Below are 12,618 nucleotides of genomic sequence, written 5' to 3' on the forward strand. Positions count from 1 at the left end.
AAATATTTCACTGTACTATTAAAAAGAGTCTACCCCTGCCACTTCTTGGCATAAGTGTGAGGCAAATTGAATTTCATCTTTACAAATGAAAACCAATGCATAAAATACAAATTAAATTGTGTGTTGCTAAGCTTATCTGCTAATATCTGCAGGTAAATATTTCTTTCCTAAGACCCTTTCTGCAGCCTTTTCTGATGAAAAAATTCAGAAGATTAACTATCAGGCAGTTATAAAATTACATTGACGTTTTAAAAATATTGATAATAAAGACAAAGCATGAAAAATATTTTAAAGCCTAATGTTAGGTAGGAAAACAAATCCTTTGTGGGTAATGTGGTTTTACAATATTTCAATGGGAATATTTTGGGTTTTTGGAATGTCAGAATATAATATTACCAGAGTATCTCAAAACAGGAAGGACAATGGAATTTTATGTCTTTGCTCTCATAATGCTTATTTTATCCTTCACATTACATCTAATGGCCTCAAGGAAAAGAGCATACACATGTGGCCATGCACACATTTTATTACCAATAAGTGAGTTATTATGTGATACTTTTTGACTTCAGATAGCTAATGCAGCACTCATTTTTTTCCCCTAAATTTGTTTTGTGGCATGGAATGGTGTCTAAGTAACCCTCCTGAGATAATCTATATTGATATATACATAAATGTTCCATATATTCTGCAAGTTCATATAGTGCATTTTGTTTAGAACATTCCCTCCAATGGTCTTAGGTAATGTTCTATGAAAGTAAGTCTCATTGAAGATGTAAGTCACTCTCTCAAGATAAAGTTGTCCTTGTAAATGATCCCATTGCTTACAAAAAAAAAAAAAATGTGTGTGGGGAGGTGGAAAAACTTTGTTTTTTTTCTCTCTGAAAGGGAAAATAACCCAACAAATTTTGGTCTTACCATTTCATTTCCTCTTACTTGCTGGTTTTATGATATTAATATATTTTAAAGTTTACTACTTAGTCAAAATCAGGAAGGCTAATGAACTTAATATATTTCCATGCACTGACAATCAAATTGTGATCATAAAATGCCAGATGGCACACTCATAAAAACAGTGCCCTCACTTTTGTTTTGTTTTGTCTTGCTTTGGGTTTCCTGGTAAGTGCTTTGTTCTATGACTTTGGAATTTTTGCAGTTATCCTTGGTATCTCTCTCTAGCATTCTCATAAAATCATTTATACCCAAGTCACTTGAGATCCAAGCTCAAATATCTCTCTCTTTATTAAACCATCTCATATCGCTCTCTTTATTAAACCATCTCTTTCTATTTTATAGGATTCTTTTCACTAAAAACCATACAATAAAAAAGGGTTTAAAATTACAACTTGACCCCAATTCATAATCAATATAAAGAAATATAGGCATCCTTGAACTCGTTATATTGCTTTCTGCTCATTGTTGTTACTGTTTACTCTAAATATGCTCAAGAGCACTTGTAGCAACAATATTTAATAGCATATGACCAATCTTCTATTATTTGGTTCTCACACAAAGTTATAAGATTGTATGAATAACATAGAGAATGGTGTCAACAAAATTGTTTTTTTTACAATCTGACCAGTGATTAAACACAGACAACTTGCTGCTTTATCTATCTTCTGTTCCTTTTACACTGATTGAGTAGGTCTTAGAACACCTAGAATTTTGGACTTATGTGCTCAAACATTAGACAGTGCTAGTACAACTCCTTTCAGTGCTTAGGTCAAGAAACCAATAAATACTTCCCGTCCTCTCCTTTTCACACGCCCTGGGTCCAACATGCCTTTAAAACAGGGTCAAATCTGTGACCCTCTCTGATTTATGTCTGTGAGTTAAATCAAACTCTAACTGGCCTACAGCTGCTTGTGTAAAACAATCTGTTACACAAGCATCTCAGTTTTCCCTGACTGAAAATGTTAGTCCATGAGCCCATCTTCTGAAGGATGTAAGGGACTTGAAGAGGTGTCTCAGTTGATTCATCAGCATCTCCCTGAAGTGATCTCCCATAAAGAAATAGAAGACAGGGTTGATGACACTGTTCAGAAAGGCCAACGGCCGAGTCACAATGTACAAGGAGTTGATGGTGGCCTCAGTGCATGGGGTCTGCTTCCAGATCCCCCAGCGTGAAGCAATCCTCACGTTTCGCATGATGTGATAGGGAGTAAAAAGCACGGAGAAGATCACAACTGCCATGATGACTAAGGTGAGAGGCTTCTCAAGGGGCAAAGCAGTAGAGAGCTGCCTGCTCCTATGCTTTAGGAAGAGACCAATCTTGAAATAAAAGAAGCACATCACAAAAAGAGGAATGAGGAACCCCAGGAAGGTTAGATACATGCTGTAAATGAGGACGTTACTGGGGTCTCCAGAACTTGCATAATCAGTACAGTTGGTGCCTTTGGAAGCTATAACAGGACTTATGAGAGGAAGTATGGGCAGGAGCTCTAAGGTTACTAAACCCCAAATGGCCAAAGAGATTAAAACAGCAAACTTTTTCTTTTGCAGGAAGTGTTCCCGGAAAGGATATTTCATGAGCAGGTATCGATCGATGCTGATAAAAGTGAGGAAAAGAATACTGGTGTAGAGGTTAGCATGAAGTACATATCGGTTGCCTATGCAGAGCGCATCCCCATATGTCCATTTTCCCTGGGCATATTTTCTCATCAGCATGGGAAGGGTACACAAAAAAGCCAAGTCAGAGATAGAGAGATTAAAGAGATAGATGTTACTGCTGTTCCAGTTCTTCAGGCAGAAGAGGTAGCCGAAAACAACAGCAGTATTCCCAAGGATTCCCACAATAAACTCAAACCCGTAAAAAATGGAAAGGTAGTACTTTTCCAGAGCAGCCTCCACTGCCTGCCAGTTTTCACAAGTTGCATTCCATGCCTAAAGAAGAGAGAGAGAAAATATAAGGATGAATCACTAGACTACGACTGAAGATAAAACTGTGCAGACCATCATCAGCAGCAGCATCATCAACATCATCATCAAATAACAATTAAAAGTTGAACTGCAGAGAGTTGGTTACATTAGTAAGGAGTGCATGTGTATGCAAACTCATGTACATATATCTCACTAATATATTATTTCAACAAATATTTATTGAGTTCCTTTGAACTATGTGCTAGACACGGGATGACAGGCATGAGTAAAACAAAGCTCCTCATCTCAACTAATTTATACTCTCTTGGGAAAAATCAGGAGATAATCAAATAAGTGCATATCATGTAATGATAAAGAGTATCAGACATAAAGAAAAGCACATGCAAAGGCCCAGACGTGGAAACATGCATAGAGGACTTGACAAACACGAGGCCAAGAGAAAGTGCAGTGAAGTAAGTGAAGAGTCGAATTCAATGTGTGTCTTCAGGATTGACTGTGGTCCCTAGCATATCACAGTTCAACAAATCCTCTGAGTTAAATTTAATTGAACCATAACCTAGAAGAGGAAACATGGATTCTTATAACTCCAGTCTTGCAATTTTAATAGCTTTGATTATGTTTCCATATTGACAAAGGATTATGCTTGTTGTTTTAAGTTTATAAAACACAACGCCAGTTTTTAAAAATTTTTGCAACAAGACAACATATTTATTGACATATGCCCAACACATCACAAATATTATCTCTAATTTTCAGAAGAATCCATTTAACTCAATCCCACTTCCATCCTACTAGACATGAGAACAACCTGGGTTGAAGAATTAAATTACTAATCACAGGTCACCAAATGCCAGAGCCAGAATTTGACCTGCAGCCTATTGCACCACACACAGTGATCTTTCACTACATACTTCAGCATGCTTGTTATGGGATGGATTGTGCTCCTCACAAATTCATATGGTAAGGTCCCAAATCCCAGTACCTCAGAATTTAACCATATTTGGAGCTGGACCTTAAAAGAAGTAATTAAGGTTACATGAGATCATATATATTTGTGTCCATATATGATGAGAAAGAGACGGCAGGGATGCACGCACATAGAGGAAAGGCCATGTGAGGACATAGTCAGAAGACAGCCATCTGCAAGCCAAAGAGAGAGGCCTCAAGAGAAACCAAACCTGCCGACACCTTGATCTCGGAGTTCTAGCCTCTAGAACTGTGAGAAAATAAGTTTCTGTTGTTTAAGCCACCCAGTCCAAAACATTTTGTTATGGCAGACCTAGAAACAAATATAGTGCTCAAAATAGTATTCTTAACATTTAATAGAATCGGTACAACTCCAGTGTTAAAACATGATTTTAAAAATTTAAAATATGAAGCTGAAAATATTAGTAATAATAATACCAGTGGCCACTATTTACTGAAAGCTTACAGTGTACTAGGCACTGTGCTCACCACTTTCCAAGGATTATTTAATACAGTGACATAAGGGACTGGGGATTGTTATTACTTTATACACAAAGTCACTGAGTCTTGAAAAGTCATACATTTAATAATAGACCACAATTATAGCCCCTTCTGAATAGGGGCCATGAAAATAAGCAATCTGATTCATTCAAACTTCAAAAGTCTTGCTCACCTGCCACTTTCTCTCTTTAAAGAGGCAAGATTATTTGTGGTTGGATAGACTATTTAAAGAATTGAATTTCTTAAAAATGTACTGGATTGCCTTTTGAAATATTAAATCCTACTTATTTCTAGTAAGAAAAAAGCAAGGTTGAAAATAAAATTTTCTAAAAATTTCCTATCAAATAGGCCTCGGAGTGTTAGTTGCAATCAAATGATTCTTAGTATAGTATTCTGGTAAATAGAGCAAAATAAGAACAAATGCATCTGAACCGCCTCTCCTGGGAAGCATGCAAACATTGAGCAGAATTTTCTGTAATGAAGGCATCTGGAGAACTTTTATTGATTTTTGTCAAATTCAAGTGTTTTATTTCAGTTGAAGATCACTGCTACTTTTTTTTTTTGGCCGTGCCACGAGGCTTCCGGAATCTTAGTTCCTCAACCAGGGATTGATCCGAGCTCCCCTGTAGTGAAAGCACCGAGTCCTAGAGTCCTAACGAGTGGACTGCTAGGGAGTTCCCAAGATCACTGCTACTTTGAGAGTGTTTTATTTACAAAAATAATTCATGGAATTGTAGATAAATGCAATATTTTGATAAGTTATTTTTAATCACTTACTTTAAAACATCCTAAATTCCTCTGAGCCTCTCCTCAAGGCTTTCCATGGTAACCTGCCACAAAGTCCAACACTAGAAGAAGCTAGATTGGGACTTCCTCAGGCAGCAGACACATTGAACGATGCTGAAGAACCAAGCACATTGGTTTCACTCTGTGTTGGAGGTTATGTGATTCTACTGCTCCGTCACATTGCCCGTGACTTATTACATTTTTCATTATCATACCTTTCCAATTTTTTTAAACCTCTGTCCTACTCATCATGGATGAGTTTTGCGTACAAATCCCTGAGACAGAGCCCGTCCACTGGGTGTCCACTCTCTGGTTCCTTCCTCCGTTACTGTCCTCTCCTCCTTCCTTCCTGTGACAACAGAGAATATCTATTTCTCTGGGCTTACTCCAGATCCAACTCATCCCCAAATTATCAAGATTCCTACACGTTATCCATCTTGTCTCTTTACTGTCTCTTCAGCTTCTCCACCTCAACTGCATCCTTTTAATCAGCATTTAGACACTCTCATCTTGTCAGTCTTAAAAACAAGACATAGGAGACCTTCAAGATGGCGGAAGACTAAGACGTGGAGATCACCTTCCTCCCCACAAATACATCAGAAATACATCTACACGGGGAACAGCTCCTACAGAACACCCACTAAATGCTGGCAGAAGACCTCAGACACCCCAAAAGGCAAGAAACTCCCAATGTACCTGGGTAGGGCAAAAGAAAAAAGAATAAACAGAGACAAAAGAATAGGGACGGGACCTGCACCAGTGGGAGGGAGCTGTGAAGGAGGAAAGGTTCCCACACACTAGAAGCCCCTTCACGGGCAGAGACTGCGGGTGGCGGGGGCGGGGGGAAGCTTCGGAGCCGCGGAGGAGAGTGCAGTAGCAGGGTGCGGAGGGCAAAGCGGAGAAATTCCCGCAGAGGATCGGTGCTGCCTAGCACTCACCAGCCCGAGAGGCTTGTCTGCTCCCCTACCGAGGCGGGCGGGGGCTGGGAGCTGAGGCTCGGGCTTCGGAGGTCGGATCTCAGGGAGAGGACTGGGGTTGGCGGCGCGAACACAGCCTGAAGGGGTTACTGCACCTCGGCTGGCCGGGAGGGAGTCCAGGAAAAAGTCTGGAGCTGCCGAAGAGGCAAGAGACCATTGTTTCAGGGTGAGCGAGGAGAGGGGATTCAGAGCACTGCCTAAACAAGTTCCAGAGAAAGGTGCGAGCAGCGGCTATCAGTGCGGACCCCAGAGACAGGCATGAGATGCTAAGGCTGCTGCTGCCGCCACCAAGAGGCCTGTGTGCGAGCACAGGTCACTCTCCACACCTCCCCTCCCGGGAGCCTGTGCAGCCCGCCACTGCCAGGGTCCCATGATCCAGGGACAGCTTCCCCGGGAGAACGCATGGCGCGCCTCAGGCTGGTGCAATGTCACGCCAGCCTCTGTTGCCGCGGGCTTGCCCCGCATCCGTACCCCTCCCTCCCCCGGCCTGAGTGAGCCAGAGCCCCTGAATCAGCTGCTCCTTTAACCCCATCCTGTCTGAGCGAAGAACAGACGCCAGAGGGCAACTTACAAGCAGAGATGGGGCCAAATCCAAAGCTGAACCCCGGGAGCTGTGCAAACAAAGAGAAAGGGAAATCTCTCCCAGCAGCCACAGGAGCAGCGGATTAAATCTCCACAATCAACTTGATGTACCTGCATCTGTGGAATACCTGAATAGACAACGAATCCTCCCAAATTGAGGTAGTGGAATTTGGGAGCAAAGATATATATATTTTCTTCCTTTTTCTCTTTTTGTGTGTATTTTATGTTTCTTTGTGTGATTTTGTCTGTATAGCTTTGCTTTTACCATGTGTCCGAGGGTTCTGTCTGTCTGTTTTGGGGGTGGTTTTTTGTTTTTTTTTAGTATAGTTTTTAGCACTTGTTATCATTGCTGGATTTGTTTTTTGGTTTGGTGCTCTCATATCTATCTTTCTTTTTTTTCTTCTTTTTTTATTACTTTTTAATTTTTAATAATTATTTTTTTATTTTAATAACTTTATTTTATTCTTTCTTTCTTTCTTTCTTTCTTTCTTTCGCGAAGAACAGACGCCAGAGGGCAACTTACAAGCAGAGATGGGGCCAAATCCAAAGCTGAACCCCGGGAGCTGTGCAAACAAAGAGAAAGGGAAATCTCTCCCAGCAGCCACAGGAGCAGCGGATTAAATCTCCACAATCAACTTGATGTACCTGCATCTGTGGAATACCTGAATAGACAACGAATCCTCCCAAATTGAGGTAGTGGAATTTGGGAGCAAAGATATATATATTTTCTTCCTTTTTCTCTTTTTGTGAGTGTGTATTTTATGTTTCTTTGTGTGATTTTGTCTGTATAGCTTTGCTTTTACCATGTGTCCGAGGGTTCTGTCTGTCTGTTTTGGGGGTGGTTTTTTGTTTTTTTTTAGTATAGTTTTTAGCACTTGTTATCATTGCTGGATTTTTCTTTCTTTCTTTCTTTCTTTCTTTCTTTCTTTCTTTCTTTCTTTCTTTCTTTCTTTCTTTCTTTCTTTCTTTCTTTCTTTCTTTCTTTCTTTCTTTCTTTCTTTCTTTCTTTTGTTCTCCCTTTACTTCTGAGCCATGTGGCTGACAGGGTCTTGGTGCTCCGGCCAGTTGCTACGAATGTGCCTCTGAGGTGGGAGAGCTGAGACATTGGTCCATCAGACACCTCCCGGCTCCACATATCAAACAATGAAAGCTCTCCCAGAGATCTCCATCTCAACGCTGAGACCCAGCTCAACTCAATGACCAGCAAGCTACAGGTCTGGACACCCTATGCCAAACAATTAGCAAGACAGGAACACAACACCACCCATTAGCAGAGAGGCTGTCTAAAATCATAATAAGGTCACAGACACCCCAAAACACACCACTGGAAGTGGTCCTGCCCACCAGAAAGACGAGGTCCAGCCCCACCTACCAAAACACAGGCACCAGTCTCCTCCACCAGGAAGCCTACACAACCCACTGAACCAACCTTAGCCACTGGGGGCAGACACCAAAAACAATGGGAACTACGAACTTGCACCCTGCAAAAAGGAGACCCCAAATGCAGTAAATTAACCAAAATGAGAAGATAGAGAAACACACAGCAGATGAAGGAGCAAGGTAAAAACCAAACAGACTGTACAAAGGAAGAGGAAATAGGCAGTCTACCTGAAACAGAATTCAGAGTAATGATAGAAAAGATTATCTAAAATCTTGGAAATAGAATGGAGAAAATATAAGAAACATTTAACAAGGACTTAGAAGAACTAAAGAGCAAACAAACAACAATGGACAACACAAAAAATGAAATTAAAAATTCTCTGGAAGGAACCAATAGCAGAAAAACTGAGGCAGAAGAACGGATAAGTGACCTGGAAGATAAAATAGTGGGAATAACTACCGCAGAGCAGAATAAAGAAAAAAGAATGACAAGAATTGAGGACAGTCTCAGAGACCTCTGGGACAACATTAACTGCACCAACATTCGAATTATAGGGGTCCCAGAGGAAGAGGAGAAAAAGAAAGGGACTGAGAAAATATTTGAAGAGATTATAATTGAAAACTTCCCTAGTATGGGAAAGGAAATAATCAAGTCCAGGAAGCTCAGAGAGTCTCATACAGGATAAATCCAAGGAGAAACACTACAAGACACATATTAATCAAACTATCAAAAGTTAAATACAAAGAAAAAAAAGCAGCAAGGGAAAAACAACAGGTAACATACAAGGGAAACCCCATAAGGTAAACAGCTGATCTTTCAGCAGAAACTCTGCAAGCCAGAAGGGAGTGGCAGGACATATTTAAAGTGATGAGAGGGAAAAACCTACAACCAAAATTACTCTACCCAGCAAGGATCACATACAGATTTGATGGAGAAATTAAAAGCTTTACAGACAAACAAAAGCTAAGAGAATTCAGCACCACCAAACCAGCTTTACAACAAATACTAAAGGAACTTCTCTAGGCAGGAAACACAAGAGAAGTAAAAGACCTACAATAACAAACCCAAAACAATTAAGAAAATGGTAATTGGAACATACATATTGATAATTACCTAAATGTAAATGGATTAAGATCTACAACCAAAAGACATAGACTGGCTGAATGGATACAAAACCTAGACCCATATATATGCTGTCTACAAGAGACCCATTTCAGACCTAGGGACACATACAGACTGAAAGTGAAGGGCTTTTAAAAGATATTCCATGCAAATGGACATCAAAAGAAAGCTGGAGTAGCAATTCTCATATCAGGCTAAATAGACTTTAAAGACTATTACAAGAGACAGAGAAGGACACTACATAATGATCAAGGAATCAATCCAAGAAGAAGATATAACAATTGTAAATATTTATGCACTCAACATAGGAGCACCTCAATACATAAGGCAAATGCTAACAGCCATAAAATATCTTGGGTCACAAATCAAGCATTGGTAAATTTAAGAATATTGAAATTGTATCAGGTATCTTTTCCAACCACAACGCTATGAGACTAGATATCAATTACAGGAAAAAATCTGTAAAAAATAAAAACACATGGAGGATAAACAATACACTACTTAATAACCAAGAGATCACTGGAGAAATCAAAGAGGAAATAAAAAAATACCTAGGAACAAATGACAGTGAAAACAGGACAACCTAAAACCTATGGGATGCAGCAAAAGGAGTTCTAAGAGGGAAGTTTATAGCAGTACAATCCCACCTCAAGAAACAAGAAACATCTCAAATAAACAACCTAACTTTACACCTAAAGCAATTAGAGAAGAAGAACAAAAAGCCCCCAAAGTTAGCAGAAGGAAAGAAATCATAAAGATCAGATCAGAAATAAATGAAAAAGAAATGAAGGAAAAAATAGCAATGATTAATAAAACTAAAAGCTGGTTCTTTGAGAAGATAAACAAAATTGATAATCCTTTAGCCAGACTCATCAAGAAAAAAAGGGAGAAGACTCAAATCAATAAAATTAGAAATGAAAAGAGGAAGTAACAACTGACACTGCAGAAATACAAAGGATCATGAGAGATTACTACAAGCAACTATATGCCAATACAATCGACAACCTGGAAGAAATGGACAATTTCTTAGAAAAGCACAACCATCTGAGACTGAAGCAGAAAGAAATAGAAAATATAAACAGACCAATCACAAGCACTGAAATTGCGACTGTGACTAAAAATCTTCCAACAAACAAAAGCCCAGGACCAGATGGCTTCACAGGAGAATTCTATCAAACATTTAGAGAAGAGCCCTTCCGAGACTGAACCAGGAAGAAATACAAAACATAAACAGACCAATCGCAAGCACTGAAATTGAAACTGTGGTTAAAAATCTTCCAACAGACAAAAGCCCAGGACCAGATGGCTCCACAGGCGAATTCTATCAAACGTTTAGAGAAGAGCTAACATCTATCTTTCTCAAACTCTTCCAAAATATAGCAGAGTGAGGAATGCTCCCAAACTCATTCAATGAGGCCACCATCACCCTGATACCAAAACCAGACAAAGATATGTCACAAAGAAAGAAAACTACAGGCCAATATCACTGATGAACATAGATGCAAAAATCCTCAACAAAATACTAGCAAACAGAATCCAGCAGCACATTAAAAGGATCATACACCATGATCAAGTGGGGTATATCCCAGGAATGCAAGGATTCTTCAGTATATGCAAATCGATCAATGTGATACACCATATTAATAAATTGAAGGAGAAAAACCATATGATTATCTCAATACATGCAGAAAAAGCTTTTGACAAAATTCAACACCGATTTATGATAAAAACCCTCCAGAAAGTAGGCATACAGGGAACTTACCTCAGCATAATAAAGGCCATATATGACAAACCAACAGCCAACATCATTCTCAGTGGGAAAAACTGATACCATTTCCGTGAAGATCAGGAAAAAGACAAGGTTGCCCACTCTCACCACTATTATTCAACATAGTTTTGGAACTTATAGCCACATCAATCAGAGAAGAAACTGAAATAAAATGAAACCAAATCGGAAAAGAAGAAGTAAAGCTGTCACTGTTTGCAGATGACATGATACTATACACAGAGAATCCTAAAGATGCTACCAGAAAACTCCTAGAGCTAATCAATGAATTTGGTAGAGTAGCAGGATACAAAATTAATGCAGAAAAATCTCTTGCATTCTTATACACTAATGATGAAAAATCTGAAAGAGAAATTAAGGAAAGACTCCTATTTACCATTGCAACAAAAAGAATAAAATATCTAGGAATGTTTACCTAAGGAGACAAATATCTCTATGCAGAAAACTATGAGACACTGATGAAAGAAATTAAAGATGATACAAACAGATGGAGAGATATACCAAATTCCTGGATTGGAAGAATCAAAATTGTGAAAATGCCTATACTACCCAAAGCAATCTACGCATTCAATGAAATCCCTATCAAACTAACAATGGCATTTTTCAAAGAACTAGAACAAAAAATTTCACAATTTGTATGGAAACACAAAAGACCCCGAATAGCCAAAGCAATCTTGAGAACGAAAAATGGAGCTGGAGGAATCAGGCCCCCTGACTTCAGATTATACTACAAGGCTACAGTAATCAAGACAGTATGGTACTGGCACAAAAACAGAAATATAGATCAATGGAACAGGATAGAAAGCCCAGAGATAAACCCACACACATATGGTCACCTTATTTTTGATAGGAGGCGAGAAAAGACAATGGATAAAAGACAGCCTCTTCAATAATTGGTGCTGGGGAAACTGGACAGCTACATGTGAAAGAATGAAATTAGAACACTCCCTAACACCATACATAAAAATAAACTCAAAATAGATTAAAGACCTAAATGTAAGACCAGACACTATAAAACTCTTAGAGGAAAACATAGGCAGAACACTCTATGACATAAAGCACAGCAAGATCCTTTTTGACCCACCTCCTAGAGAAATGGAAATAAAACAAAAATAACAGCAAAGGAAACCATAAACAAGATGAAAAGACAACCCTCAGAATGGGAGAAAATATTTGCAAATGAAGCACCTGGCAAAGGATTAATCTCCAAAATTTGCAAGCATCTCATGCAGCTCAATATCAAAGAAACAAACAACCCAATCCAAAAATGGGCAGAAGACCTAAATAGACATTTCTCCAAAGAAGATATACAGATTGCCAACAAACCCATGAAAGAATGCTCAACATCACTAATCATTAGAGAAATGCAAATCAAAACTACAATGAGGTATCACCTCACAGCAGTCAGAATGGCCATCATCAAAAAACCTATAAACAGTAAATGCTGGAGAGGGTGTGGAGAAAAGGGAACCCTTTTCCACTGTTGGTGGGAAGGTAAATTGATACAGCTACTATGGAAAACAGTATGGAGGTTCCTTTAAAAATTAAAAATAGAACTGCCATACGACCCAGCACTCCCACTACTGGGTATATACACTGAGAAAACCATAATTCAAAAAGAGTCATGTACCACAATGTTC

General features: G+C 39.1%; 1 protein-coding gene across 1 annotated transcript in view; it reads right to left on the bottom strand.

The window, feature by feature from the left end:
- Positions 1-1,890: 1,890 nt before the first annotated feature.
- Positions 1,891-12,618, bottom strand: part of SUCNR1 (succinate receptor 1) — a 54,349-nt gene continuing 43,621 nt past the window's right edge. The window contains exon 2 of the mRNA XM_024131829.1: positions 1,891-2,880. Within this exon, the coding sequence (XP_023987597.1) occupies positions 1,891-2,880 (990 nt within the window). The remainder of the gene's footprint in view (positions 2,881-12,618) is intronic.

Source organism: Physeter macrocephalus, chromosome 1, assembly GCF_002837175.3.
Source record: "Physeter macrocephalus isolate SW-GA chromosome 1, ASM283717v5, whole genome shotgun sequence".
Taxonomy (NCBI): Eukaryota; Metazoa; Chordata; class Mammalia; order Artiodactyla; family Physeteridae; genus Physeter; species Physeter macrocephalus.